At 38.9% G+C, this 27,731-nt stretch overlaps 1 protein-coding gene across 3 annotated transcripts in view; it reads right to left on the bottom strand.

Annotated features, from left to right (window-relative positions):
* Positions 1-26,097, bottom strand: part of SERGEF (secretion regulating guanine nucleotide exchange factor) — an 81,268-nt gene extending 55,171 nt beyond the window's left edge. For 2 of the 3 annotated variants that reach the window (XM_087717164.1, XM_087717170.1), the window contains exons 1-9: positions 25,991-26,097; positions 22,945-23,083; positions 21,515-21,670; positions 19,933-20,027; positions 19,614-19,674; positions 16,512-16,625; positions 15,568-15,630; positions 13,736-13,894; positions 6,660-6,829 (exon numbers count right to left, since the gene is read on the bottom strand). In XM_087717164.1, coding sequence (XP_087573290.1) covers positions 6,660-6,829; positions 13,736-13,894; positions 15,568-15,630; positions 16,512-16,625; positions 19,614-19,674; positions 19,933-20,027; positions 21,515-21,670; positions 22,945-23,083; positions 25,991-26,035 — 1,002 coding nt within the window. In that variant the 5' untranslated portion in view covers positions 26,036-26,097. The remainder of the gene's footprint in view (positions 1-6,659; positions 6,830-13,735; positions 13,895-15,567; positions 15,631-16,511; positions 16,626-19,613; positions 19,675-19,932; positions 20,028-21,514; positions 21,671-22,944; positions 23,084-25,990) is intronic. The other variant, XM_087717156.1, reaches the window with a different exon arrangement.
* Between the last annotated feature and the right edge of the window lie 1,634 nt (positions 26,098-27,731).

The following is a 27,731-nucleotide window of genomic DNA, read 5'->3' as shown; positions in this document are numbered from 1 at the left end:
GAGATATGGGAAGAAGAGTTTTTGTATTGAAGTACTAGAGTAATACCAGACTACTGAAAATATTTATACTTGTCGGGGGCAAGTCCTCTTTTACTTTACTTTACTTTTTTATTTCCTTTTTATGTTTTCCTTAGTTTGTATTAGTGTTTTATCTTTCTATTTGTAACTTTTATTAAAATTATTGTTAAAAAAAATCAAACAATCACTTAGCGAAGTAATCACTAAACAAGGACTACCCATATTGCCTAGAAGCCACATGGCATGGCTGAAGGGAAAAATTTCATCACACACTTAAAGGAAGGGAGGAGGGAAGATTTCCCATGATCACTGCCAGTTTCACATAAGGAAACTCAATTGGGGAAGCAAACAGGAAGTCAGAAGTTGTTCCTGCTTCTACTGAAATATTTGCTTCCCTGTAATCTTTCTGTTTCTCTGTCTACATATGGAAAAATCTCTGAAATGATGACATAACAAGTCACAGGTTGTCTGGTCTAGATCAAAATCCACCTCATACATTATTGTAACAGAGACTAAATCCAGTTCATCTTTATGTTACATAACATACATTGGGATCAGTGATGGGTCTCAAATTTTTTTAGAACCTATTCTGTAGGTGTGGCCTGTTTTGTGGGTGTGGCTTGACAGTCGTGTGACTGGGTGGGAGTGGCCAACTTGATGTCACTCACCAGGAGATGTCATGGATTAGGTAAAATGTGGTGAAGCCCACTTAACGACGTTCTTGCTTAGCAACCAAAATTTTGGGCTCAATTGTAGTCATAAATCAAGGACTATATCTGCCTTCCTCTGCATGGTAGCCTTGTCCTAGGAAACTGTTTCTCCTTTCTGGCAATTTTCCTCTCTGTTAGAGGCACCAAAATAATCCATACAATGTAAGGTTTCCTGTTGCAGCAGGGGGTTGGACTAGATGACCTCCTAGTAGCCTTCTAGCCCTAAATTGCTGTGCTCTTTTTCTTTCTTTCTGCTAAGGCTCATTCCACATGCCTGCCAGATAGAGATAATGAGATAATGACCCTAGAGAAAGGCTCCACTCACAAGCCTTTTAGAAACACAATGCTCCTATTGCGCAAACCCCAAAACTTCAAAAACATAAAACCATATAACATATAATCATATAACCAATTTGTTCTTTCCTGCACCTTTTCAATTTAAAATTATTAAGACTTGTGGACTTCAACTGCCAGAATTCCAGAGCTAGGCATGCTCAGTTCCGATTTAAAGCGACAGCATTTGTTTTTCTCCTTTGAGAAAGAAGTTTCTTTCTTTTTCTTCTCCCTTCCCCTCCTCCCTCTCTCCCTCCCCCCTCTCTCAAACACACACACACAGAGAAGTTGGATTGAACTATCTCTTCTACCCCCTTCTCTCTCTCACTCACTCCCAAACAAACACACACAAACACAAAAGTTGGATTGGATATCTTTTCCAATGGCTTGAAAGCAGCTCCTCTGCCATCCCCCCCTATTCCCCCGCTGCCTTCCCCAAATACCTCCCCCATTGCAAATGCAGCCTGCTGTCTGGGTGGGAAATGCCTGGAACGCAATAAAGCCCACCCACTCACCTCCTGCTGGCACGCTGGGGTGAGAGGAGAGGCAAAGAAGCTGGAGGGGAGCCGATCCGAGCCTTCCGAAAGAAAGGGGCTGGGGGGAAGTGTGTGTTTGCCTGGCTTCCTGCCTCTTCCTGTAGTCTCCTCAGTGCTCGCTTGTGCTCACCCTCTACAAGTGTAGTTTGATTGCAGGTGGAGCCACGTTGCCTTTTCAAACTTGTAATTAGTGAATCTGGACTGGATTTTTATATAGCTTTATGTGGGGGGGCTGGATGGGGGCCTGGGGAGGAAGTCACTACAGTTGGGGAGGGAGAGCATGAGCGAGCACTGAGGAGACCACAGGAGGAGGCAGGAAGGCAGGCAAAGAACCATGCTATAGCACACACACTTTCCTCTAACCCCGGAAGGCTTTAATCCGCTATGTAAAAATCCAGCCCAGTTTCACTGATTACAGGTTTGAAATGACAACGTGGCTCCGCCTGCAATCAAAGTACACTTGGGGAGGGAGAGCACGAGCGAGCCAGGTCCTTCCCTCCAGCCTTTGCCCAAAGCCCCATACGGCACCAGGAGGATAAAGTTTGAATTCTTCCCCCTCCCCCTGACCCACACGTACCTTTTCCAGCTGCTTCAGAGGGTTTCAACGCTGCTCCTGCCTTGGCTCCTCTGAAGAAGCCCCACCCTCATTTCCTTCTCTTTGAGAAGTACCTTGCAAATGGGCTGCAGGGCAGGGGAGCGTACCGGTATGGGGGCATGGCCACACCTCCGTGGAACGGGTACGCAAAAGTATTGGAAATTTCTGGAACCGGTACGCCTGAAGACGTGCGAACCGGAAGGAACCCACCTCTGATTGGGATGCTCAATGCAAATATATTTCCTGCCTATGTGTTTATGTAGGAAATGGTATTGGCTACATAAAGAATAATGAGTGACTCTTCTTCAAAGCACTATAGATTATTGTCTTATAGGGCATTAAATTAAATTTATACAATTCTGTCATTGCTACATTCACTTGGCAATTACCAAAAACACACGATGGCAAACCCTTAGCAGTGTTTCCCATTATACTTAGTAAGACAGTGCCATACTGTGGATGGTCCTGTTTCCATGCTGTTACACTCCGCAGTCTCTTGCAGGTACAGTAAGCATGTTTTCTGACCCAGTTTCCACACCAATCTCTACTTAGCAGTATGCTAAAGATGTTTCTAGCATGCCAATTGGGGGCTGCAGCCTGCAGTGCAGTTCATTGTAGCACATTCACAGTTCTGATTTGTTAAAAAAAAACATCAGTGGAAAAGTACTGGATCTACTATGTCTGTATGAGCTAAAGCCACATTCATAAATCTGTTTCATATACCTTTTCATATTTGTGCTCTCGGCAAACAGAAATAATTGTTAAAGCTATATTTGTGACAAGGAGTCTGTTAAGAAGGAATTCAGGTTTCTCTCTTCTGTTCATTGATAGTGAAAACAAGAACTCCCTAAGTCCATAATGGACATAGAAAGTCTACATACACTTATTAAAATGCCAGGTTTTTGAGATGCAAAAAAAAAAATCAGATCAAGGTAAATCACTTCAGAATATTTTCCATTTCTAATATAATATATAAGCTGTACAAGTCAATTGAAAAACAAATGGAAATCTTTTAGAGGGGGAAAAATAACAATTAAAAACCAAAATTATGCAGCTGCATCAGTGTTCATACCCATGTAGGGATGTTGCTATGTTCAGAATTAACCAATCACATTCAAATGATGGCAAATGGCAGTCAGTACACATCTGCCATCAGTTAAAGTGACTCTGATCAAGCCCATCTAAAATCCAGCTGTTCTAGTAGGGTTTTCTTTTGACATTGACTCAGTTGCCTCTTACAGCAAAAGCAATGGTCTATAAAGAGCTTACAAAGCGTCTCATTGTTGGAAAGTATCCATCAGAAGAAGGGTACAAAACACTTTCCAAGGCATTGGATATATCATGGAATGCAGTGAAGTCATCAACAAGTGGAGAAAACATGGCACTCTAGTGATATTACCAAGAATTTGATGTCCCTTCAAAATTGATGAAAAAAAATCCCACGAAAACTGGCCCAACAGGCTTTCAAGAGCCCTACAACAACATTAAAGGAGCTGCAGAGATTTTCTGGCAAGAACTGGTTGTATACTACATGTGGCAACAATCTTCCATATTTTGCATATGTCTGAGCTGGAAAAGTAGGATGGCAATTTGGAAACCCTACAAAGAAAAACACCCAACCCCAGCTACATTTTGCTAAAACCTACATCAAGTCTGACAAAAACACATGGGAAAATGTGTGATGGTCTGATGAGAACAAAGCAGGGGTGGGTTCCGGGAGGTACAACCCAGTACGGGCCTACCGGGAGCAGCTGGGAGCAGCAGCCAACGTACCGGAACGGTGTTTTGGTGGGCCCACCTGCCCACCCACATTTCTTACCTCTTTTTGAAGATAACAGGCCAATGTTGCATGCACACACAGCGTATGGTCCCTGCGTGACCTCAATGAGCAGCTGGGGCATCGCAGGGTGGTTGTGTGCACACTCGTACACAGTGCACGTGCCCGAGATGGATGTCCGGCCCCGTCACAACGTACCAGTTGCGACATGATCCAGAACCCACCACTGGAACAAGGCTGAACTTTTTGGACATAATTCCAAAAAGTATGTGTGGTGCAAACAACACTGCACATCACCAAAAGTACACCATACCCACCATGAAGCATGATGGTGCAACATTATTTTTTTATTATTATTAAAAAAAATTATTCCTCATATATACATTCAAAATTATATGATCTCATAACTGTTATTAATCATATGTATTTGTAACAATTTTTATCCCCTACCGTTGACAATATACTTGAAATTGCTTTCTTACCATCCCATAAACCCATCTTATCTTACAACAATCCTACTTCTTCTTCCTTCCTTCCCTCCTTCCTTCCCTCCTTTCTTCTCTCCTCTCCTTCCTTCCCTCCTTCCTTCCCTCCCTCCTTCCTCCTTCCCTCCTTCCTTTCTTCTCTCCTTCTCTCCTTCCCTCCTTCCTTCCCTCCTTTCTTCTCTCCTTCTCTCCTTATCTCCTTCCTTTCCTCCTTCCTTTCCTCCTTCCTTCCCCCCTTCCTTCTCTCCTGCATTCCCTCCTTCCCTCCTTTCTACTCTCCTTCTTTCCTTCCTTCCCTCCTTCCTTCCCTCCTTTCTTCTCTCCTTCTCTCCTTACTTCCCTCCTTCCGTCCCTCCTTGCTTCCCTCCCTCAACATTATGTTCCGGGGCTGCTTTTCTTCAGCTGGAACTGGGCTTTAGTCAAAGTGTCAATTTTGGCACAAAACCTTCTGACCTCTGCTAAAAGGCTGAAGATGTAGAGGAATTTCACCTTTCAACATCACAACAACCCAAAGCATACCTCCAAATCAACAAAAGAATGGCTTGACCAGAAGTGGGATGACCTGAAGAGGGCTGTGCACAGAATCTCACCATCTGACAGATTTTGAGCGTTTTTACAAGGAAGAGTGGGCAAAGATTCCCAAGGTAAAAGGTGCCATGCTGATAGGCTCCTACCCCACAAGACTGTCATAAAATTAAAAAGTGCTTCAACAAAATATTAGTTTAAGGGTGTGCATCTTTATGCAGCTATATTATTTTCATTTTTTATTATTTCCCCTTAAAATATTTCTGTTTCTTTTTCAGTTGAATCATACAGCTTATATATCATCTAACATCTTAATAGAGGTGTGTTTTGGACTGGCTACCATAGTACAATATGCACTAAAAGGGAAATATTTCTTTTAGGCTTGTTTGGCCAATATTATGTGTGTGTCTTCCTCTGAGTCAGGTTTTTGGCTTTTGACAACTGCCTGGCCAAATCCCTTTATTTATTTATTTTGGCAATGTTTTTTGGAAGTAGGTTGCCATTGCCTCCTTCCTAGAGCTGAGAAGACTGACTGGCAAAGTTAACTTGTTGCTTAGAGAAAGACCAGCTACTACATTTATTAATTTATTAATGTACTTTTTCTGAAAAAGGAAAAAAAATGAACTTCTAATTTTGGGGTATAATGATTAGGAAAGGCAGCTTATGGAAGAAAAAAAATATGATGCAACCTTAGAAAAAGAGGGTAAACTATAAATCCATTTATAACTGCTGTCAAAAAGACCAAAAACCACTTCTTTATATTCTTTTCTTTTTCTATTTTCTTCCTTACTTATTCACTATTCTTTCTTATGTTCTATTATCTTCTATTTATCAATGCATTCAAAAGGAAAAAAAGCAATTTGGAAGTAGATTTGGTATCTAGATTACCTAAGAGTTTACTTTATATGAAGTTCATATTCTTACAGATCTGGAATGGAGCTCTATAATTCAAGCTGCTATGGGTCTCCTAAGCTAATGCTTATCTAATATGCTGGAACTGCAGTCGATCGCAAGGGTGAACAAAGGCACAGCAGAAACTGAGTCAGAAGTACCCCTTTTTTGGGAAGGGGGTGTCTGTCATAACTTCAGATGGTCCTTAAGTTACCTGAATAATTGTAATTAATAATATACTAAAATAACAAACAAGCAACTTCAAACATAATTCAACAGTTTTTAGAACACAGACATGCAAATGTTCTGCTGAAAAATTGTATTTCTGTTAATTAGAAAAGAGGTTTTTCTTTTCCTGTTTTTTTTTTCAGGCAGTACTACTACAATTAACTCTAGTATGAAATCCAGCATATTAGGGTGATAATAATGAACGGAGACCATTCAAGCCAGTCTACCAAAATTCAAATATTTTGTACAATTTAACTTATTTATTATATTCTACAAAGAATTATCTACAAAAAGTGTGTATTAAGAAATTTTTCTGTTGTAAAAAAGCAAATATAGGGAAAGCTGCAATCAGACTAGTGGAAAGAGTAGTACTGAGAATCACATTTGGATTGTCTTTCAGTTTTCACAAACTAAATAAGTGGCAGAATATTAGATATAATAAGTAAACGCAAGCAATGTTGACTTAATGGATTGAGACAGTGCAGCATTCCCTGTGCCAGAGGCACCATTCAAATTAATAAAAGAAAGTCTAACATGACAACACATATAGTTTTGTCTTACCTCAGATGCACCAGAGAGTCTGGGTACTGTAGCAGGAGCATAAGATGACTCTTTCAAATGATGCTCTGTTGATTCCTTTCTGTCCTGGCTCTGTCCTTCTTCACATCGCATCTCACTTCTTCCAAGTTGACCATAGTCTCTTCTACCCCACGTGAAGACTTTCTCCGTCTCTAAATATCAGTGACATAATCGCAGTGTTAGTTCTTGAACTTAACATAAAACCATGATAAAACACTATTAAGCTGCACAAGATTGGAATATGTCACATTAAGCTTTTATTTTCATTAAAAATTTCCTTCCCTTCACTTTACATATTTTCCACACCAATGGATTTAGGAGTTGAATTCATAAATAGCACTATTAATGAGATTACCTGGTTTTGGCTTAGTACAGTTTCTAGGAATTCAACCATGGTGATTTGCTGAGCATGTTTCCTTTTGCTTGTTTGTTACATTGATATTCTATGTTTCTTCCAGACAAGATATATTGTATATGAACTCTTTAAAGTTTATTCTCACAACAACGTTGATGGGTAAGTTATGCTGAGAAATAATGACTGCTCCCAAAGCATCTCAGGAACCTCCCTGTGCCTGATCTAGCAATATAACTATGCAAACATTTTGGTTTGCGACTTAACACAGAGGTGGTAAGTTATGTACTGTATCTTGTATCTATTTTGGAGTTTTCTGAACGGCCAACTTTCATTGCCTGCAGTCTGCCCACCACCACCACCACCAAAAAAAAAGAGAAGAGGAACTACCCTTCTAGCCGCCCGGAGTCCTTCGGGATTGGGCAGCCTATAAATTTAATAAATAGAATAGAATAGGATAGGATAGGATAGGATAGGATAGGATAGGATAGAATAGAATAGAATAGAATAGAATAGAATAGAATAGAATAGAATAGAATAGAATAGAATAGAATAGAATAGAATAGAATAGAATAGAATAGAATGGTAGAACAAAATATATTCATTTTTGCCTTAGTACAATGTGTGAACTTAGCTTGTTAGAATTTAGTCCAAGTTTAGCATGATCAATGAAATCAACCACAAACTAAAATATAAAAACAGGTGTATGTTCAAATAACATGTACACATCACTTTCAAGATGAAGCCCTCAGGAATCATGAGGAGCAGTTCCCAGGTTTGTGAATATTTTAGCTTACTTCTCACCAGTTTTCTCCTAATCTCCTCACCCTGAGAGGAAATGAGTCAAGAAACTCTCCTACATATGGATGAAATAATCAATTAACATTTTTCCAATTCCCTCTGGAAGTCACAAGTCTACCACATTAGCCATAACTTTGTCCCATTTAAAATTCATGATATAATCTTTTCCTTTGAAACTTTTAATAGTAATAACTAAATGCTGACTGCAATCTAATTTTAGTGATTTAATCATAAGCATATCAACATCACTCCATATCAAACTTAAATGCAGGTCTCAAAATAAAACTGAAATCTTATTTCTAGCTTAAAAAGAACAAGATCCGAGACATGCTTTATATTCAACTAAAGATATATAAATTAGTGAAGTCACCTCTCGAATACCCCAGCTTTCTAGTTTCCATTACTAATCTAATTTTAGATTCTTTGATTTGACCACTGGCAAAAATGACTATTAAGGAGATTTTATATGAAGAAAATAAGGTGTTCTATTTACATAGCAAGTTGGTTCTATCTATATTCTTGTTTTATATTGTAAACGGTTCTTTAGTTACACATGACTGTTCCTTGTTATTATTATTTAGCTTACATTGGCATTAATCCATTCCATGAGAAAGGCAGCTGCTGCCTGAGCATTAAATGGAAACCTCTCTTATGTTTAGAATGTGAGTACCCATTCTTAATTTACACCTTGAAAAGTACTCATTCTTAAAACTTGCACTTGCATATTACAATTCCTTTTATTGCCACCTCCATTGCTACTTCAACTAGTTTTACACTGTATGTACATTTATATGAGACCTACCAAATTCTATACGCATGCCAGCAGGTCTTCACTATCTGTGCTGGTTCAATATTTGAGAAAATGTTATATGAAGATAATACTTTTATTATTAATCTATTTTTAGTATTATTCTAAGTATTATATAATATTAATTATTTAATCCTTTTACTATGTAATGTTAATTAAGTAGTACTCTCCCAAATTAATTCGGACAACTTGAAGATCTCTTTTGGATTCCAACCAGTACAGCTGCTTTTTATTAGCCATGTTATATGGAGACAGAAGGCAGCTTAAATCCAAATATCTTTGACAGAATGGAAAAGGTAAACATTGACTGCCATCCTGTTGGGTTACTGATCAGTCATACAAACGGTAATCATGGTTGATAACTTGAATCTGAAAAAAAGAACAGATCATGTGTTTATGTCCCTGCATGGGTGTGTGTGTGTGAGGGGGTGGGAGAGCGAGAGAAGGAGGGAGGGAGAGAAGGAGGGAGGGAGATGACTTAAGAATCTGGAAAGGAAGATTTGAAGGGGGAAAGATAAAAGTGACTAGGAAGGAAAGACAGTATTACACTATTACAAGTGGCTAAAGAAATACAAGAGTTGTGGTGGTGCAGTAATTAGAATGCAGCACTGCAAGCTACCTCTGCTGACTGCTGGCTGCAATTCGGCAGTTCAAGTCTCACCAGGCTCAAGGTTGACGCAGCCTTCCATCCTTCCAAGATTGGTAAAATGAGGACCCAGATTGTTGGGGGGCAATATGCTGACTCTGTAAAGAGAGGGCTGTAAAGCACTACGAAGCTATCGCTACATGTCCCAGAATGATTTATAATGAAAGACACATAGGATCGCTATGCAAAGAGGATAACACAGTGTGAGATCTATCTATCCTCCTCAGATATCCAGAGGGAGAAGAACGACAGACACAAGAAAAAAGTTTTGTTCACCATAAGAGGTTGCCAGTTAAGTGTAGCATTCAATTAAGTAGTTGGGGAATTTAGTAGCAGTTACATTTTTGGATAATGACATTGTCCTTTTAGCAGGAACAGTAGTAGCACACAAAGACACAATCTCTGAATTGTGGAATAATTAGGTCATAAAATAATTTGCACTTTTATTTGCCTTTTTCTTTATTGTACAAAACTGCTTTAATTGGTTTTCAGAGTTAAATGTTGTTAATTGCTGCCCAGAGTCGCATGCGATGAGATGGAAGGATGGATGGATGGATGGATGGATGGATGGATGGATGGATGGATGGATGGATGGAAGGAAGGAAGGAAGGAAGGAAGGAAGGAAGGTTTTTTAATATTATAACTACTGTGAGAAGTCTCACTTTCTTTCTGCTACTGACATGAAATGCACATTCACATGTATTTGGCGAAAGCTGTAAAGAAGGAACTATTTACACTTACACCTTTTGTGGCCTACATTTAAAATAGAAACACCATGCTCTTTCTAAAGGGCCTACCAAAAAATAAATTAGTCACAAGCTATTCCATAAAAGTGACCTGTATTACAAATTATATACTGTTAGCAATTACAGCTAGAAAGTCAGTACACAGTTTGAACATGTTTAATGAGCACATTTGAAAGGAACTCAGGAAAGCTTTGACAGCTTTATGTGCCCTAAGATGTTTGCAGCACTTCTGAGATTCAGACTAAAGTCACAGAATAGCCCCAATAACACAGAATATGAATTGTTACTTGAAATATAATAAACTTCCTAAATAGACAGGAAGATTCTACAATAAGGCATTACATACAGAGGTAGTATTCAGCAGGTTCTGACCAGTTCTGGAAAACCGGTAGCAGAAATTTTGAGTAGTTCAGAGAACCGGTAAATACCACCTCTGACTGCCCTCCCCGCATTTATTCTCTGCCTCCCAAGTCCCAGCTGATCAGGAGGAAATGGGGATTTTGCAGTAACTTCCCCCTGGAGTGGGCAGGGAATGGAGATTTTACAGTATCCTTCCCCTGCCATGCCCACCAAGCCACGCCACGTCCACCAAGCCACACCCACAGAACTGGTATTTAAAAAAAATGAATCCCACCACGGATTACATACTATGTAAAGCATCAGCAGATCTAAATGTTCAAGTCCACACATGTGTGTAAGTCAATCTTTTTCTCCCCTCTCTTTTCGGTTATTTTCTAAAAATTCTTCTGGTCCATATGAAAAATGGGGCTCAGAGACATTTTGGAGAATAGAAATTATGCCTCAGGCTGATGTATTGCTTTGTGGTATACTATGTTTCCTTTTTTTTAAATTCAGTAACTTTATTTATAAAAAAACAATAAACAAGGCAAAGAATTTGGAAGTACCAAGGAATGAATACCATTGTGTCTGGCACAAAGGATCAGGCCCATATGTTAAGTTACAGCACAGAAGATTTATTCAAGCCTATATACAAGAATTGAGTCAACTAACAGTCAGCACTAAATTGATGTTAGAAAAGGGTCAACAGAATTCAAGGGGAAGCTGGACATGAATTGTTTGTGGCAACATAAAGACTCTAAGCTGATAATATGTTTTACTCTACATTCCATTCTTCCATTGTCCCCATATCCCAATATCATATCATCCTATACAATGGATTGTATAAACCACAGCCATCAAGTGAAGGATGCTTAACCCCAGCATCGCCTTATATCAGAGCAATAAACAAGAATTTCCAGAGCCAGATACCTGCAGGATCATCTTTTCCTGAAGGTATTTGCCAGTCCTTACTACATTAGGTAGGATGGGTATGCTCCAGATCCCCTTCCTTAAATATTGCCACCTGATGGAACCACAAAGCCGTGCCTTTGGAACAGTTTCCTATTGAGATCTCAGGACTCTCAGGACTCTCAACATTTTTAACCTTCCAAAAGGCTATGAAGCTCTGGCTCTTTCTCCAAACATTGAGCTAGGATGGGGATTAAGTGTAAGGTTGATTTGGTACCTGGTGGGAAAGAGTACCTTTCTTTTTAACTGTGTTTTATGATTTGTTGTAAACTACTGAAATTGTTGCATGAATAATACAGCAATAAATGTCAAGGGAAGGAGGGAGGAAGAGAGAGAGAGAAAGGAAGAGAGAGAGGAAGGAAGGAAGGAAGGAAGGAAGGAAGGAAGGAAGAAAGAAAGAAAGAAAGAAAGAAAGAAAGAAAGAAAGAAAGAAAAAAAGAAAGAAAGAAAGAAAGAAAGAAAGAAAGAAAGAAAGAAAGAAAGAAAGAAAAAAAGAAAGAAAGAAAGAAAGAAAGAATCAACCAGCCAACCAGTTTCAACTCCATGCATGGACTAGTTATTTAAAAGTATCTGAAAATCTCACCAAACCTCATTTCTATTTTAGGCCTTATAAAAATCCTCCAATTATTATTTTGATAATTAACCATCTTCCTGGTATTTTCTGACATCCTATTGCCAGTTATGGGAGAGAAGACATAAAATAAATGTTGAGGTCTTCCAAGATTTCATATGTTATTTTGCCAGCACTAACATCTATCAATTCTTACCAAAGACCTTGGATCACTGATTCTTCATATTTCACCTAGGACCTCAAACAGAATCAAACTGCTCAAGAACAACAACAAAGGTCTTGTAGGATACATTCATCAACAAAATAAATCCTATTTAGTATTTCTCTAAGACATCACACTGTACCTTTATAATATTACATGGGAACAGAAGTGTTTTTCAGAAGCTTTTAGTACAAGACCCCAATCCGCAACAGAAGCCTACTGGGTGGGACAATATATTTCCTTTCCACCGCAGAACCTATGGAGCTACCCAACTCAGCTTATAATTTTATGGTATATTCCTTTGCTAGGTCTTTGGTATAGCTGCAGTTGGACAGGGAGAGCGGTATGACACTGTAAGCATTTTTTTCCATTTCCTTCAATCCATTTACACAAGAAAGGTTGTGTATATCTTTAATGTACTGAGAATTATTTTCCCATTTTAAAAATACATAACAAACAGACCTGTGGATTTATTCAGAACAACACAAAGATAAATAAACTCCCTTAATTAAGACTCCATTTGTTATTGGCTACCAGCATAAGGAGGAAGGCAGTTTATTCTAAACCAAGAATGACTCACCCTTTAAAGGTTTAAGACTTTGTTCTTTCCTTTCTTCTTCAACACATTTCTGCTATATTTAGAACTTCCTTTAGTCTAACCACTTCAATGAGATTCTTACATAATCTAATTTACATCTGCAACATTATAGAATCTACTCCCATTCTCACAAAAATATCAATTATAAAAAGAGTGACTTTCAGTTTTGGTTTGACATTCTTTTAAAATAAAACATACTGTAAAGATGGGCTTTACACACTATTGCTTTCATTCCCAAATCCTTAGATGCAACAAGGCATGCAAGCAAGTAAGAAAAAGAAAAGGATCCAGTAACATGAGATTATTTCCCTGACTTATGGGGTAGATAGATGATGTTTGCAGGTGGGAGAATCTGACAAAACCTCTGCCAAATTCACCTTTGTCTGGTCTACTAAATTGAAGCCCCAGTGCAATCAAACTATTATTTCCCTTACAGAACTCATGATCTCACTAATGAAGAAATGGAGCCATAGTATCTTATTTAAAGAAAATATCGATATTGTATCTAAGCCAGAAAATAAACGGCAACTGTGAAAAGCTACAATGAATAGCATTTCTGTCCAATATTGATGGCATATTAGAAATATAGACCTACTATTAAAGTCGTATAAAATTCTGATAGTTCTTATAAAGCACTGTTTGAGTTAATTAAATGTTAAGGTTACAAACAGCAGAGTTTTAGTAGAATATGTATGGCTATCCTTCTTGTCTGAAGTCGTAGTCTAAGATAATATGATATTAGAAAAAAAATCCTTCTAAAACTCATTTTGGCATCTGTTGCATTCTATGTTAAGAACTTCTAAGAGGAAGATTGAGAATATATTTTAGGGAGTTTTTATATTTGAACATATAGTATATTTTATTCTTGCATAGCAAGGCATAGTTGCAATTATATTTTTCTGATACAGTGTTTTGCCATTTCTTCCACAAATCTCAGTCTAAAATCCCTTTTAAGATCCATACAAATATTATTTACAATCAAATAGATGTTGTTTTATTTTAGATATAGTCTTTTTTAGGTTATACCTGATTGCACCACCAAGTGTGTCCAACCACTCCAAATTCTTCTGATTTTTTCACCCTCAAAATAGTGAGCTTCAATCTTCTCAGGTACCAAAACAATAGAGTCTTTACTTAATAGTTGCTTGTGCTTATTGTTTCCCCAAACATATAAATCTCCATCATCTTAAAAAGAGAGAAAGAATAAAATAGCAATTAAGACATTTTTGTATCATTTCTTAAGGATACAGATATAATGATTAAATGTCATTGTACCATGCACAAATAGTACTTAACTTTAAAAGGAAGCTACAATTCAGAAATGCCAAAGCACAAGAAACCACACACAAGTCACATTTTTTGCAATTAAATTTCTCCAAAACTGAAATTTGTAATACATGTATAAACTAAATCATTCCCATGCAAACAAGTGCATCGAGGAAATACAAACACATAGCCTTGACAACATTAATGCACAATACATACACACAGTACAAGCATAATAAATATTCCTTCGTTGGTTTCTCATAAGAAAAGAGCATACTGACTAAAGGTTTTTGTATTATCAGAAAAAACATTTATCTTAACCAGGGGTGTCAAACTCAAATTCATTGAGGGCTGCACCAGGATTGTTTGACCTCAGCGGGTGTGGGGCAGAGGTGGTATTCTACTGGATCGGACCGGTTTACCAAAACTGGTAGCGGAAATCATGGGTGAGGCCACCCACCCACCCAGGCTCTTTTTTGTCCTATTTAGGGACATTTTTTGAGCAAAGCACATGTACGGAAGGCCAGGAGCATGCATGGATGTGGCACACACACACATACACACACACACACACACACATTTGTGAACCGGTAGGAAAGGTAAGTGAAAACCAACCCTGGGGGGGGCATGGCCAATTCGACATCACTCGTGTCAGGGACATCTGTGGTGGCTGGGGGGGACTGGGAGGGGGGATTCATTGTCTCCAGAACGGAAAAGTGAGATCAGGGAGAGCACCACACCCTTCTCCTCCAGAGAAGCCTTGCCGTCTGCTGGTGTCCAAGTTCCTTCCTTCCTTCCTTCCTTCCTTCCTTCCTTCCTTCCTTCCACCATCGGCTTGTACTTCCCTGTTTCCAGGGCATTCCTGCAGGCCAGATATAAGCACCCCATGGGCCAAATACAGCCCACAGGCCTTGTATTTGACACCCCTGATCTTAACAAATCTTAAAAAAGGATAAATAACAACAAACTAGGCCACTCAACAGATGGAGATGAGAAGACCATTAGGTACAGTGAAAAGAAAAACTAAATACAAGGATTGCACTTTGTCTTTATTGACTGAGTCTTGGCAAGTTTTTTTTTTTTCCAAAAGTAGTTTGCCACTGCCTTCTTCCCACGTCTGAGAGAAAGTGACTGTGCCAAAATCACACAGTTGGCTTCGCCACCAAGGACTAGAAACTTAGGACTTCCCAGTTTCTAACTTGGTGTTTTTAATCACCACACTAAATTGGGTATCCTCAGCAGGACTAGCAGCTGCCAAAATTCTTTGGGCTTTAATTTCCTGAGTTTTTTAAATACATTTCACTTATTCTCAGTTCTTGGATTTGCTTGCAAGCTTATCTAAGTGGTTCAGTTCTGCTTATGAGGATATTATTAAAACGGCTAAGAAAAATACAGACAAAAATCCACACATCAAAGTCACATGAACCATATGAAGAACATCTGAATGGGAGAAGGAAATAGGTGCTTTGAAGACTGAAACACATAAAACATACACTCAGACACCCCCAAGGAAACTTGAACTAATATCAGAAACAGAATGTTTTGTATGGTTCAGCCAAGCCAAAGGAATAGGTGCAGACAAGGAAACATACCTGTGAGTGACACAACATGATGTGAGCCAGAAGCGACACTCCTCACTTTGACATTTTCAAAACCTAGGAGAGTAATCCATTTATGTCATGTGTTAAAGAGACAATTCCCTTCCACAGAGATTTTCTGTGTTACAGAATGTCACAAACAAAACTAAAGCTAAAAAATGTTAGATATATAGAAATCATTGCTGCATAGGTCATGTTGGGTTAACTATACCACAAGCAAATTTTAATAGATCAAGGGTCACTTTGATACAGCTGAATAGACTTTAAAAATGCAAGCATATAGATTTACAATAAAATTAATTTTCAAGAACCAGGAATTGGTTTAAGTAGCCTGAGTTGGTTTGAAGAAAGAAATGTTGCTATTATGAAAACCACTGAAAATAAAATGAATAGCAATAGTGAGATTTGGGAATGTCCTCCCTTGAACTATAATTCCTGAATTCCCAGGTTTTCTGTAGGAAAAACAAAGTCATAAGATAGGAACATCTATCGGAAGTGTTGTTCTCCTCCTTAACATGAAAAATGAACACTAGGTATTCTTGTCATCTATAAGTTAAATATGAGCCACTATCATGGCTCAGCTGTTAAAAAGACAAATGTTATATTTGGATATATTAACAGGATCATAGAATCCCCAGTCATTGGGGAAATACTTGTTGATATCATTGGGCCCTGGTAAGAACCCACTTGGGGTGGCAGGGATATGTCAACATTCAAAAAGAGTAATAGCAAAATAAAGCAAGTTCAGAGAAGAGCTACCAAGATAGTGAAGGCTCTGCTATGAAAAGTTTAAAAATCTGAGTATATTTACCTATAGACAACAAGGGCACATTTATATGCTGCCCACCTCAGTCTGTAAAGTGACTCTGGGCAGCATATATGCACAAAAGCCCCAAACAGGCATCAATATCATGTATAGCTTTAAAAAACAAACAAACCTGGAACTTTGCAAGGTTCCTTTGCCCTCAAGAAAGAAGGAATGCTTTTTTCTTGGCAGATTCGCTTTGCTTGAGATGCCATACCGATTCCCCATTGAAATACAGAACCATTTTCTGCTCACACAAAAGGAAAATAAATTGTCAAGATTAAAAATTATTCCCCCGATAACAGCCTGAAAAAGTACATTAATGTGTCTTATTGATATCAGCTTAACAATTCACATTTAGCACATAACTTGTAAAACATGATTTAGCTGTACGCATAATCCTTTGTGATCATTTGTTCAGCAACTGTTCAAACTTACAATAGCGCTGCAAAAAAAATGGACCTGCAACCAGGGCTGGGATTCAAAAATTTTAGCAACTGGTTCTCTGCCCGGTTGCTGAGTGGCCATGCCCATGGTGGCCTATGTAGCCTCCTGTACCAGGTGGGAGGGCGCTTTTTCCTCCCTGGGCTCCACAGTGTTTTTTCGAGCCTCCGGAAAGACAAAAACGGCCTTCCCCAGGCTCCAGAGGCCCTCCAGAGGCCAGAAACAGGCCCATTTCCAGACTTCCAGAACTTCTGGGAGGCCAGTTTTTCACCCTCCATGCAGACCCTGCACTTACCTGCCATCCAAAATGGGCTGCATGGACACTCCTGTGAGAGGGTGGGTGGGGCCAGCCAGTTCTTGCAGCTACCAATTCAGCGAACCAGATGTAAAATTAGCATCTGGTTCATCCGAACCAGTCTGAACCGACTGAATCCCACCCCTGCCTACAACCCATTCTCAGAGTTCTGGTCACTGCAGCATCCCCATAATTAAAATGTGGGTGCTTGGTAACTTTCCCACACTTAAAACAGTCACAGGACCCACAGTCACATTCCCTTATCCTGCGCAAAATGCCTCTGCTTCAATTCCTCACAATCTATCTTCACCCCATATCTGCCCTTCTGGCACCCCGCACAGCACGGCTGAAATGAAGACACAGCTATATTCCTCCACCACCTTTCTACTGCCACCACATCTCCAAGTGACCCTTCCTCTTTGTCCTCCTTGAAGCTGTCATCTTCCTTTTCTTCCTCCTTTATTTCAGCATCACCTTGCCTGCCCTGTGCTGGGCTCAGCAACACCAGCTAGCCTCAGGCCCCATGTCAATGATGGGCCTGTCCCTTCCCCTTGCCACTGCTCCACCCCTCACCACCATCTCTGACCCCGGCAAGGACACCAGTGTCAACAAGCACAGGGGAGATAAGGCAATGCTAAGAGAAGACAAGAAGATAGAGGAAGAAACAGGGAGGAAAGTCCATCAAAGATCATGGAGGGCAGGGGAAAGGCAATGACAGAATACCGCATTATCTTCATCTCAGCCATGCTGTACAGGGTGGACAAAACTACAAAGATACATGAGGGGGAGGGATAGGCAATAAAGGAGCTGAAGCAAATATAATTCATTCAGAGCAGTAAAATCATGATAAAATATAATTCATTCAGAGCAGTAAAATCATGATTAGCAACTGAGTTGCTAATCAATTGAATATGACAATAGGAGGACAATTAAGCGTGGGTTAAAATATATGAAACATGGACATATATAGAACTTTGAAGATGATGAACAAAGTGAGATGTGTACCGCTTGTTATTCTATATAGTAGATTAAGGGAATTGCAATGAACATTGAACATAAGGATTGTTATTTAAAGACAATTAAGGGTGATCTAATCCAAGGTATGGTAAAATGGAAAGGGAACATGAAATATACTTACAGTGGGAAACCATTGAGATTTAAAGGCAGAAGCACAAATTGGGAGTTCGTAAGGATGTATAATTATATAAATATAATGATGAGAATAGCTGGGAATTGTAACCAGCTCTTCATCTCGGACAAAACTAGGCTGGTGGGAGGGGGGGGTTAAAGGCACAATGACTATATATGTATACTTTTTGGTTCTATTTCTTAAAAAAAGGAGGAAGATATATATTAGATATATAGGAAAGAGTGCAGGGGGGAGAAGAGGAGGAGAGAAAGGAGGCGTGGAAAGGGGAGAGAGGAGAAGGAGAGAGGAAGGAGAAGTGGAGAAGGGAAGGATGACAGAGGGAAGAAAGAAGGTAGGGAGGGGAAGGAGATAGGGAGAAGAAAGTGATGGATAAGGTACAAATATGGTGTATGGAGAACAGAAGAGTCAATAATCATTTTTGGGAGTTGATGATAAGATGAATTGATGTAAACATTTAATAATACAATACGATGTTGGCTATGTAATAGTATACATGTGATTATATGTTATGAAAATGAAAAAATAAAAAACTTAAGATTACACAAAAAAGAGCAGTAAAATCAAGTTGGCCTCTTCTGGCTCTGTGATCCCTTGAAAGCATCGTTTGCCGGCGAAGAATCAAGGCTCAGGGCTGGGAAGAACCCAGCCAGGAATAGCTTGGATCAGGGTGGGAACTGTCAGGGAACAGGGGACATGATCTACAACTTTCTCTTCTGGCTTCTGATAAGCCCAGTCACTGGGAAAGCTGGGAGGTCACCTAACAACCACAACCAGAACTGCCCGAACCACTGTTACTAAGTGTGTGATGTTTCACTCAATAACTACTTCACTTAGCAACATAAACTCATGTCCCAATTAGGGTTGTAACCCAAGGACTACCATTAATATTTTCAAGATCCCTAATATGCTACACCTTCAACCAGTGAGGGCCACTTTATGCACCTATTTTTAGAATGAGTACCGTACCATCCCAGTTAATACCAGAAGAAGCAATGTAATATTGATTTCCAGGCTTTAATTAATGAAACCTACCAAACAATTTATACAGTTTAAACGGCTGAGAGTAAAAGACCAAAATTATCCTAATTATAAATTCCTTTTAAAAGTCTTCCAAATGTCTTTTTTTAAGGTATCCATGAAAGTTAAATAATCATCATAGAATATATTCCATAAAATACCTAATTCGTATTAGCCAATCATTGAATATTGAATCAATGAATTATTTCTTAAACACTTCACGTTTTTTTTCTAGCAAATTCACAGAATAGTTTCAGCTACAAAATTAAACTCATCTGATCACAGTATTACATTATTATTGTTAATTTCACTATAAAGGTGTAACTCACCAGCCACAGCAACAGCGTGCCTGAGTCCAGCAGCAATATTTATTATTTTATCCTGTAAAGACTATGAGAGAAGTGAGAGGATGGTGAGAGAAATATATATGTCACAAAACATATGGTAATAATTCTATTGAATTAAATACTTGATTTTTCAAACAGGAAGCATGAAGGTAAGTATAAAATATCCTCAAAACTTACAGCAAAAATTCATAGTGACCTGTAAAACAAACTCTTTCATTTTTACAAAACTGCTTTTTTTCCTCTCTCTGGCAGAATGATTAAAAAGCTTTGGTGACAAAAGCATTGACTTTTCAAGACTTACCTTAATCATTGCTGGAATAGTGCATCTGCCTGAAATATCAGCAATTCCCAATTGTCCAAAGGAGTTAGAACCACAGGAGAATACTTGGCCTTTTCCTGAAAGACAAAGCAACGCATTTGAACACCTTTATTGTCTAGCTCAAGTCAAAACTATTATGAATTTTCAATATAATATTGCCATGAAATACTTATTATTTGCTCAGCTCTCTGATTGATTCTAATTCATGTAATCAACAACATTCCTTGAACCTCATAATAGCTACAGGTAGTCCTCGACTTACAACATAATTGAGCTTCAGAATTAGGTCATAAACCACTACAGTCATAAGTCGAGACAATCACATTCCCTGCCTTTTTTGCAATGATCAGTAAGAGAACACAGAAGTCATTAAGCAAACACTGTGATTGCCAAACAAACCCATTCATTTGAATGGGCATTTTTCTGCCAGAAACTGGCAGAATCACAGTCACATGACCGTGGAATGCTGCAACGGGTTGTAAATCTGACATGTAGTCACATGACCATAAGGCCTGGTGCAACCATTTACAACATCTGGGGGTGCTTTACAGATTGTAAGGCACTCATTTCACGGCTATTGTAACTTCAAATGGTCATAAAACAGATCATTAAGCAAGGACTACCTGTATATTCATTACTTATTTCTAGTGTGACATAAATGCAGTGTAAGAACTTTAGAACATTAGAGGAATAAAAGAACAAACAAGAGTGAGATAGAAACTGCAATTAAAGGAACTACGGTATATACAAAAACAGAGCCAGCAAAACAGCTGAAAACCAGAACTGAAAAGAAATCTCCTAGCTGCAAAGTAGTTTCAGAGATTTACGTTTAAAAGGAAATGGTCGTTTAATATGTTTTAATCTTCTGTAAGTCTCCCAGAGTAATTGGCGAATGAATGAACGAACGAACGAATGAATGAATGAATGAATGAATGAATGAATGAATGAATGAATGAAATGGTGGTAAAATCAATTAAACAGAACTATTATTTAACTTTGTGCTCTTTAAATGAGCACAACTCACCATATCTTGTCTAACCTAATTCTTGTTATTTTAAAAAGCCAGTGTAATTCAATAAATTTTAATTATATCTATATCCCATTGGAAGCAACTGAATGGGACTTTTAATACTAATTTACCTTTATTTTATAACTTTATTGTTAAGTTGTACAGCTCTATAAGCACTGATTGCACGGTGAGTACAAAAGTCTTTGTTCACAACTCGTTTTCTCAATTATTGTGCTTAATTCAGTTGAAAATGGTCCCATTTCCTAACACTCAATAATAGGTAATTTTTAAATTTTTATACACAAAACTCTGAAGACCTTGGAACCTCTTAGAGGCATAAATAGGGTCCAAGGCTTTTGCTATATGCAATGATTTGCTTCAATATTTATCCAAGACTTTGCCAAGATAGAGAGAGTCATCATTTCATCCTGCTTGCCAGCTTTATATTTTACATTTAACTGATTTTATTGGAAAACTTAGTTCAATTGTTGTGAGCCGCCCAGAATCATTGAGAGTTTGTTGGCATACAAGTCTAATAAATTATGACAGATTTACCAACAAGTATAACTGTAAAATCCCAGCCACAGGCAACTTGTATGACAGGACAGCCACAAAGAGAAGAACATAAGGTGAAATGTGTCACATCCTCAGTATGACCAAGTCCCAATTGTCCATCTTTATTCTGGCCACAGAAAAAGATCTCTCCAGTGTCTGTGAAATAAACAAATAGCATCAGCATCATATCTGTAGCAAACGGACCATATAAATCAATAGATTTAATCATCAGCCTGCACTCATAATATATCACTCCACCTATATGAGTAGTTGGGGAGCTGGCTTCTTAATGGCAACGCATCTCTTGGAAAAAGTTTATTGAAATTATTTTCCTTTAGACAATTAAAGTCATGCCTGTTCATTTGTAGAACAACATCTGCTTTAGGACAATATGCTTTTGTACTGCCTCATTGAAATGAATTGCTTTCAGCTTTGGATTCTTTCTATTTTTATTATTTTGTTTTAGGAAAAGTACTGTTATGTATTGTTCTGTAATTGCTATGTTCAAGTTTTTATTATCTTGTTCAGCATGATATGGCTCTTTGAAGAATGGATTAAAAATATAATAATGATGACAATTGTGACAAAATTGTGACAAAATATCTAACAGATCCTAAGAACATGGAGGATGGAGTATAGGTTTTACAGGAAGAAACATGGCTGCTGAAAAAGATTCCAGACTCCATTGGATGGGTGGGTGGGGGGGGTGTAATGTCAGAAAAAGACCCAAACTAATTCCGTTAACCTTAATTACACTAAATTATGCTGAAGAATTGCTTTAACAAACTTCCAAAATTTGGCCACATTACTATTTGCAATAAAGATCTTTCCAAAAATCCAAGTAGTTCTTGTTTCCTGAGTTTGATTTGTTTTCAAGGGCTAGATAAGATAATAATAAACAGCAGCAGCAGCATGGTTTTAACTCCCTTTTCTCCAAACCTATATTTCAGTTTGTTATATTATGTATGTTGGAGGAAAGATTGCATCAGAAGTGGTATTCAGCAGGTTCTGACTAGTTTTGGAGAACCAGTAGCAGAAATTTTGAGTAGTTCAGAGAACCGGTAAATTCCACCTCTGACTGGCCCCGCCCCCATCTGTTCTCGGCCTCCCGAGTCCCAGCTTACTGAGAGGGAATGGGGATTTTGCAGTAAACTTCCCCTGGAGAGGGGAGGGAATGGAGATTTTACAGTATCCTTCCCCAGCCACGCCCACTAAGCCATGCCAACCAAACCATATCACTCCCATCAAGCCACAACCACAGAACTGGTAGTAAAAAATTTGAATCCCATCACTGGCTTGGATCCATATACATCATATAAAGATTGAAATGTAGTTGGGACTGATCATGCAGGAAGGATCGATCTACAATCCACAGAACTAAACGTCACTAAACATTACATCACAAAGAAATGTTGTAGTTCAATATTTACCGGTAAGAACAGCAGAATGGCCACCACCTCCAGTAATGCTTTTGATACAAATCTGATTAAAGAGAAATGATTTCACAGCCTTAGGCAGGAGCGCATCATTTTTATGACCAAGACCAAGTTGTCCATAGCTGTTTGCTCCCTGAAAAAAAGTGAAGGAAGGAAATAGACTTATTTATTTAAACTCTGATTAATTCAGAGATACCCAAGATATTATCTATTTGTATCTTATAGACAAATAAACCATACACTGAAGTATAGTTGTGGTATCTTTAGGAATTGCTTGTTATAGCCCTTTTTGGACAATCTGTCAGTTCATGGTTATTCAGAAATCAGCTTTGCCAGTCGAGAGATCAAATAAAAGCCTTTATATGTTGAACACAACATTCTTCCCATCACACACACAGCTCTTTATTGAAGCTTTTCATTTACTAATTTATTACTGAAAAGATAATATTTTAAAACATATATATTAGAAATTGGCAAAGCTTACACTGAGTCCATTTTTGTCAACAATGAGTGGCATATACTTAGATTGCAAAAAAGCAGATGGTACCAAGGTGATTCAGAAAATGCTATTTGTTTATTAGGATTCTTACAGCAAAATTCTGGAATTACAAAAGGGAATTTGTCAGCTATATCTAGAAATATTAAGGGTTGAAATGTACCCTTCTCCAAGGTGGTTGTTATATTAATGTAAATTTAAGAAAAGTCGTATTGCTTTTTCTCTTTCTCTTTCCCAGTCATACTTCAATGGGAATTGTGTCATTTACACCATAATTCTTTCAAATTAACACTTCCCTGCTTTCAGAGCAATTTTAAATTTAAAAAAAATCCTATAAAAATATTTTATATATCATAAATATCTCCTTAGGGAACTCCATCTTATAATATCAGTCAGAGTATCACAAATTTTCACATGTTCATCTTCCAATGTTGTTTGTTTGTTTATTCATTTGAGCTTACCATTCCACAAAGCAATTTACAAATCCTTCTTCAATAAGAGATAAAAGAACAGTTACAGTGAACTTTGCGCCCCAGGAATAAACATCAAACATATATCATAGCCAGGAGTATTTTATTTATAACTAATTCTCAGCCAAGGTCTTTTTGAACATCTGAGCCATAAAACGGAGTCATAGTGTTAGAATATCTATGCAGGTAGTCCTCGACATATGACCACAACTGAGCCCAAAATTTTTGTTGCTAACTGAATTTTGCCTAATTTTACACTCTTTCTTGCCACATTTTTAAGTGAATCAATGCGGTTGTTATGTTAGGAACACAGTTGTTAAGTGAATCTCATTTTCCCATTGACTTTGCTTGTCAGAAGGCCATAAAACGGGATTGCATGACCCCAGGACACTTCAACACTCATAAATGCGAGTCAGTTCCCAAGCATCTCAATTTTGATCACATCACCATGGGGATTCCGCAACAGTCGTAAGTATGAAAAATGGTCATAAGTCACTTTTTTCAGTGCTGTTGTAACTTTGAACACTCACTAAGTGAACTGTTGTAAATCAAGGACTACCAATATCTAGTCCTCTGAAATGGTCAGGAAAACCAGCTGGTCATTGGTTTTCCTGACCATTTCAAAGGGCTAGATCAGTGTTTCTCAACCTTGGCTACTTGAAGATGTTTGGACTTCAACTCCCAGAATTCCCCAGCCAGCATTCACTGGCTGGGGAATTCTGGGAGTTGAAGTCCAAACATCTTCAAGTAACCAAGGTTGAGAAACACTGGGCTAGATACTGGTAATCAATCTTGGGATAGTAACACAGTTGTTAAGTGAAACTGACTTCCCTTGGACTTTGCTTGTCAGAAGGTCTCAAAAAGGGATCACATGACCCCAGGACACTTCAACTGTCAGTGTCAACTGCATTTTGATCACACCACCATGGGGATGCTGCAATGCAGTGGTGGGTTTCCAGTTTTTTTACTACTGGTTCGCACATCGGCTCACAATGCTTCTGCGCAGAAGTGTCTGGGCGGGTAGGCGGAGCCTTCTGCTGCCATTACTACCAGTTCACCCGATCCAGGCCGAACCGGGAGCAACCCACCTCTGCTGCAATGGTCATGTGACAAACGGTGATAAGTCACCTTTTTCACTGACATCCTAACTTCGAACAGTCACTAAATAAACAATTGTAAGTCAAGAACTACTTGTACTCCTTACAAAGCAGCCCCGAACCAACAGGCTACTGTAATAAGGGATTTGAATCAACCAATATAATTTATAATTATAAATATATTATATGGTAATAAACCATTGGCCAGCAGGGAGCAGCAAAGGCCAAAGCTCCTCTCACAGCCCGCTCCCAAGACTGGAATATACAGACTTTCTCCCAAAAATGGGGGGGGGGGGGGGAGAGACCTTTCACTTCTCTTAAGAGTATGAAGCCTTCGAAGCATTTGAAGGGATAACTCTTCAGCCACGCTCTTTAATTGCTGCCATTGCAACTACTACACGAACAGTTCATATGTTTTTCCCCGAGCAGCGCTGCTGAATGTGTCGTGAACCCGAGCTAGGTGCCTTTCGAATCCGCGCGATAAGCGAAGACATTAAAGGGCTTGTTAATTCGGACTGCGATGTGATTGATGGGTGTCCAAGGCATTACCAGAGAAGCTTCTTTGCTGGCCTGCCTGCCTGACGTGTAATTCTTAATAGCAGGTGTTTCTCGTTTAGTTTCAACCCCACCAAAGCTTCAGGGACAGCTAATTCCTCCGAAGATACAATTCTAACAAGATCACTTGTCACTTTCATTAATGGGTGAAAGGGGAGGGAGGGTAAAAACACTAATCACCACCACCGTCTTGCTGCGCAATGAAAAATACACTAGTTTAGACGCTTAATTTACCAAAGAAAACAAAGACAGGCAGGCAAACAAAACGCGGGAAAATTCCCCTTGCAAAGACAAAAGTCCGCCCCTTTCCTCCTGGGCCGTAGGCTGACCCACGATAGGCCCTTTTTTTCCCCTTCCCTTCCCGTGCCCATAGGGAGGCCACGTCCTTCCGCCCTCTTATAGCACCGCTGCCGGGGACCTACCCAAGCGAGCAGGGCTCGCGTTGCATCTCGGCGGGCGACGGCCATAAGTCGCCGAAGAAGGCGGAAACCACTTGCGGAAGCGCTCGCGGCGGCCGATAAGTCCGCCTTTCCCGGCTTCTGGCTGCAATTGCAGGAGCGGGGTAGTTTTACAGTACTGTATATTTAAAGCGAAGGCCGGAGATTTATCGACTTAGCCAGGCCGGGCAAGTAGAGAGAGACAGAGAGAAGACTATGACCGATGCAACGCTCTTTTTTCCCCTTCGGCTTTTGCAGCGGTGGCTTGGAGGTGTGGAAGATGTGGCGACGCGAACGTGTGAGAGGAGTGCAACGCGTGAATAACCAGGAATACGTGGACAAGACATGTCAAAGGAGTTGTTTTGTTCTGTGTATGAGTGCGTGAATGTGTATGAAAGACAAAGCCGTCTTCGAGCGGAGCTCCACTTCTGGTGGATACGTCCATGTTTCTTGCAACAGCGTGGAAGCAGTTTACCGTACTTCCCTGTGTGTGTTTGTGTGTGTATGAAAGACAAAGACTCCTTTGGACACATCCATGTTTCATAGCAGCAGTATGGAAGTAGTTTACTCATACTTCCCAAGCGGTTGCATTTGGGGTAGTTTCCCACATTTACATGTAAATGAAAAGATGTAAGGGTGAGAGAAAATCTTCACACTGGGATATACAGGTTGACCTGACTTAAGGAAATATTTCATTAAACAATATGATCATTAAGTCAGACCTAATATGACTAAACATGACTATGCTGCATTTATGATCTCAGTGCCTCTTCAGTGGTTTAAGTTCACACTATCACACAACTGTGACTTACTGCTGGTTTGATTTTGCTTATCAGAAATCAGCTGTGAAGTGACCCCTGTGATAAAATCAAGGACCAGCCTTTAATCTGTCATAACTTTGAACGGCTTGCTAAATGGGGCAATAATTAATCAAGGACTATCTGTATTTTGTAATGTGCCCACTGGTGGTCTGAAAACAACTCTGAATAAAAATGACTTGGGGCAATTGAATTACAGATGGTTTTACAATTGCAGCATTTGAGTCATCACCTTAGAAAGGGTATATTTATTTGGTTCATTTGTTACATATTGGGAATCTTTGGTTTGGTTGAAGATAACAGAAGTCAGTATGGTTCTAAATAAATCTAGTCTGTTTTGTCAGATGGGCCAAATACTATAATAGTTATTTTATTTATTTTTGCTTACTTTTTAAAATTAGTTTGCCACCTGTCTCGCTGCAAGGCGGTCATAACAACATGGTCTTTAATTTGCCTCTGCACTATGAAGAGGAAAGGAGCGAAAAGAAATACACGTTTTGACATAATATCTGGTTTATTTCATGTCCACTTGTTCTAACTTCCCACCTGATGCAACATCTATCAAAGTTCAACTTTATGGCACCCACAATACATTTGTTGTCTGATATATTCATGATGAGCAAGGCTAGCTAAAAAAAAATATCTCACCATTCAGAAGGTTCGCCTGAAATCAACTTTCTGACAGTAAAACATTTTTCAACTTTCCTGAAGGTCCATCACTGACATTTTATGCTCAGTCATTTCAGAAGCTGCAATTTATGAAATATGATACTGTAGACAGAGAGCTGTGTATTTTGGTGTATTCTGGTAATAGAAAATCAGCAAACAACTGGGAGAATCTTTTCTGACTAACAATTTTTTATTAAAAGGCATAATCTTTCATGAGTTTTGATGTAAATAACTCTGAG

Source organism: Thamnophis sirtalis, unplaced genomic scaffold (assembly GCF_051295495.1).
Source record: "Thamnophis sirtalis isolate CommonGarterSnake01/CBP01778 unplaced genomic scaffold, rThaSir2_p1.2 scaffold_1, whole genome shotgun sequence".
In the NCBI taxonomy this organism is placed as follows: Eukaryota; Metazoa; Chordata; class Lepidosauria; order Squamata; family Natricidae; genus Thamnophis; species Thamnophis sirtalis.
Note: the sequence above shows the minus strand (reverse complement) of the source record. Positions and strands in the feature narration are given on the sequence as shown.